This window comes from Notothenia coriiceps, unplaced genomic scaffold (assembly GCF_000735185.1).
Source record: "Notothenia coriiceps isolate Sejong01 unplaced genomic scaffold, NC01 NC01_scaffold00017551, whole genome shotgun sequence".
In the NCBI taxonomy this organism is placed as follows: domain Eukaryota; kingdom Metazoa; phylum Chordata; class Actinopteri; order Perciformes; family Nototheniidae; genus Notothenia; species Notothenia coriiceps.
Genome location: NW_011350252.1, coordinates 1 through 3,584, shown reverse-complemented (window position 1 = coordinate 3,584; position 3,584 = coordinate 1). Strand labels below are relative to the sequence as shown.

At 45.3% G+C, this 3,584-nt stretch overlaps 1 protein-coding gene across 1 annotated transcript; it reads right to left on the bottom strand.

The window, feature by feature from the left end:
* Positions 1 to 1,155: 1,155 nt before the first annotated feature.
* On the bottom strand, positions 1,156 to 3,000 carry LOC104950446 (POU domain, class 6, transcription factor 1-like; the record flags this gene model as incomplete). The annotated part of the gene is made up of 3 exons (XM_010776975.1): positions 2,875 to 3,000; positions 2,145 to 2,367; positions 1,156 to 1,359 (listed from the first exon to the last, which is right to left on the bottom strand). Coding segments are annotated over exons 1-3 (457 nt in total), but the record flags the coding sequence as incomplete, so codon positions are not given.
* Between the last annotated feature and the right edge of the window lie 584 nt (positions 3,001 to 3,584).

Sequence of the window (3,584 nt, the reverse complement as noted above, 5' to 3'; positions counted from 1 at the left end):
TCGTGTCCCCTGGTCTCCCAGCTGTGTGCGTCACTCTTTAGTATCCCCTTGTCTCCCAGCTGTGTGCGTCACTCTTTAGTGTCCCCTGGTGTCCCAGCTGTGTGAGTCACTCTTTAGTGTCCCCTGGTCTCCCAGCTGTGTGTGTCACTCTTTAGTGTCCCCTGGCCTCCTAGCTGTGTGCGTCACTCTTTAGTGTGCCCTGGTCTCCCAGCTGTGTGCGTCACTCTTTAGTGTCCCCATGGTGGAAACTCTCTGTACTGACACATGTTGATGTAGAAGAGACATGAAGAAGAGGGGACACATGTTGATGTAGAAGAGACATGAAGAAGAGGGGACACATGTTGATGTAGAAGAGACATGACCAGAGTTGGGTGTAACGCGTTACTTTTATAATTCAGTAATCACACTACAGTTACTAATATTGCCCCGACACGCGTTACTTCGTTACTTACTAAAATCAGTCATAATCACACTGACAGACAAGAGGCCGCCGCAGGTTTGAAGAATAGACAGGAATGTGACGGTGAGGTGAAAACTGTGTCCAGGCCAGAAGCTGTTATCCACTGCTGCAAACACCACGTCAAACCTCAACAAACACATGCTAAGAACACATGCTAACGTGAAGCTAATAGCTAAGGACCCCCGAACCCAGAGGATGTTGTGAGTGCGCCGAAGCAGCAAAAATTTGAATTTGGAGGACAGGTAACCAAAGCAGAGATGGACAGGCTTGTAGCATCCTTCATAGTAGAGGTAATGTTGCCCATTTGCACAGTGGAATCACCATCGTTCAGAGATATACTGCGCAGGAGACAGAGGACAGCCATGGTCAGATAGGAGAACATTCAGGAGCTATCTGGATCAGTCTTAGTTTCAACGGAAACTGAACTAAAGAAAACATTTGAAACTTTAGCAGTGTGCGTGATCTGCCTGTAGGGAGGGGCGGGCCGGCAAAGCGAGTAAAGTAACGAGTTACTTTATGTAGAGAGTAACGAAGTAGTGAAATATATTACTTTTTTTTTAGTAACGACCCCATCTCTGGACATGACAAAGTGGATTTTGCATAATAGGTGAGCTTTAAAGTTGAAAGACGACTGCACTTCCTCGCAGCCACGACCGTCCTTAATGATATAACACAGGACACAAAGTATAACTAACAGAGGATCAGTCTTACGATGGCGGGGTTGATGGAGAGTCCTGCGTTCTGCAGCGCTGCGAGGGAGATGTTGGACTGGGAGGAGCAGGAGGTCTGAGCTGCAGACACCTGAGGGACAGGTGAGGGAGACGTCACCTGGACCTGAGGCTGGAACATCGTCTGAGCGCTGGTCTGAAGCTGGGGCTGCAGAGAGTTCAGGACCGTCGCTGCTGAGCACAACAATCAAGAGGTTAGTCAATCTCAATCTTTATTTATTTATTGTTAGGGAAACCTCACTGGTTCCCAGCTTGAGCTTGAACCTCAGGATCCATGTATTTGTGATCCTCTCCAGAATGGAAGTAGTCATCACATACAGAGCATCAACTAGTTCCTGAACAGTGTCCTTCACATGCTGATATCCAAGAGAGAGAGATACACAGTCACAAGATGGAGGAATACCGGGTCTTCTAGGTAATCATACATCCTGTCATGTAAAAAATACAGATTTCTTTACTCAAAATGTTGGCTTTTTTCTGAAAATCTGAAAATTCTGACTTTCTCTGAAAATTCTGACTTTTTTCTCAAAATCATGACTTTCTCAAAATCTCAAAATTCTGACTTTCTTCTAAAAATTCTGACTTTCTCTCAAAATCTCAATTCAGAATTTTTTCGGACTTTCTCAAAACATTCTAACTTTTTCTTAAAATCAAAAAAATGATGACTTTTTTTCTCAAAATCTCAGAATGATGACTCTTTTTTCAAAATTCGGTGTTTTTTCCTAAAATCCTGACCTTTTTCTGAAAATCCCAAAATGTTGACTTTTTTTCTCAAAATTCAGATTTTCTCTCAAAATTCTGTGTTTTTTCTTAAAATCTTGATTTTTTTCTCAAAATCTCAAAATTCTGAGTTAGTGTTATTCTGTATGTCTGATTAATACAGTATCTATACATCTAGCTATCTAATACATATACATATTTTTGTCACAGATTTTCACACACGGTTGCTGTGTTACCCTGGAGGCCGGCGAAGGGCAGTTTGAGGAGGTTCCCGGCCGTGTTCGCTGTAGTGTATCCGGGAAGAGAGGCTACGTTAGTGGAGGGTAGCGTGAGGACAGCGAGACCGCCCCCCCCGATGGATCCGGCCATGCTGAGGGGGATCAGCATGGGCTGGCCCAGAGACCCCGTCTGAGCCATCATCCCCGTCAACAGGGAGGCCAGACTCTCCTGGGTCAGCACCTGGGGAGGAAGAGGAGGGAGAAGAGGAAGAGTTGGTACCCGGGGAACTCGTTCATCTGTTTTTTTACTGGCACACTGGTTTTTACAAGGGGGATTGTACCGAGCTAATACTAAATCTTTCTACATTTCAATATCGAGTGTTGGAGCTATATGTCATTAAGTCCATCTTAAAAGGACAGAGAACTGGAATCCATTGGTCGATGCGATTGCTCGTATCACATAATTGAAGTCGTTTTAAATTGTGCCAGTTTTTTTAATGACCGGAAGCTTTAGGATTGCTTTGATCCTTATTTCTATGTCTACGTAAAATAAGTTGATCATCTAATTTTTCATTATTATTCACTACAATTTTGATTTCAGCAAGTGCTTTTTGTTGCGTGTCATACAACAGCAAACAGGCCCGGCCTCAGCCTCTCCGAGACTTTGTTTGTTGCCTGCTGTTGCTACACCTCCTAAGACTTCAGATAAGTATTAACGATGTGCTCTGTGTTTGATGATGGATCGTACCTGAGGGCAGCTCTGCACGGTGATGGGCATGTTGGCCTGAGGATGAGACAGAGACAGACTGACTGCAGGAGGCAGCGTCTGGATGGCAGGAGCAGAAACCTCCACAGAAACCAGACCTGCAGGAGCCCAGAGGGGGGGGGGTTACTGACATTTAAAAGCAGGGCAGCTTTGTGTATAGAGTGGCATTCAAAACATGAAGTAATACTAATAATAACTTTCAGGGGACCCAAGGTCGCTTTACAGAAAAACAGGGTATATGCAACGGAGTATAGCGATATTGTAGGTGAAAAAAATAAAAAAAAATAATACAGAGACGGGGAAGGGGTTTAAATCCCAGGAAAATAAATCAGAATTTCCTAATCCACTCTTTAGTGTCCCCTGGTCTCCCAGCTGTGTGCGTCACTTTTTAGTGTCCCCTGGTCTCCCAGCTGTGTGTGTCACTCTTTAGTGCCTGTGTCTCACTTTTAGTCGTCCCAGCTGTGTGCGTCACTCTTTAGTGTCCCCTGGTCTCCCAGCTGTGTGTGTCACTCTTTAGTGTCCCCTGGTCTCCCAGCTGTGTGCGTCACTCTTTAGTGTCCCCTGGTCTCCCAGCTGTGTGCGTCACTCTTTAGTGTCCCCTGGTCTCCCAGCTGTGTGCGTCACTTTTTAGTGTCCCCTGGTCTCCCAGCTGTGTGCGTCACTTTTGAGTGTCCCCTGTTCTCCCAGCTGTG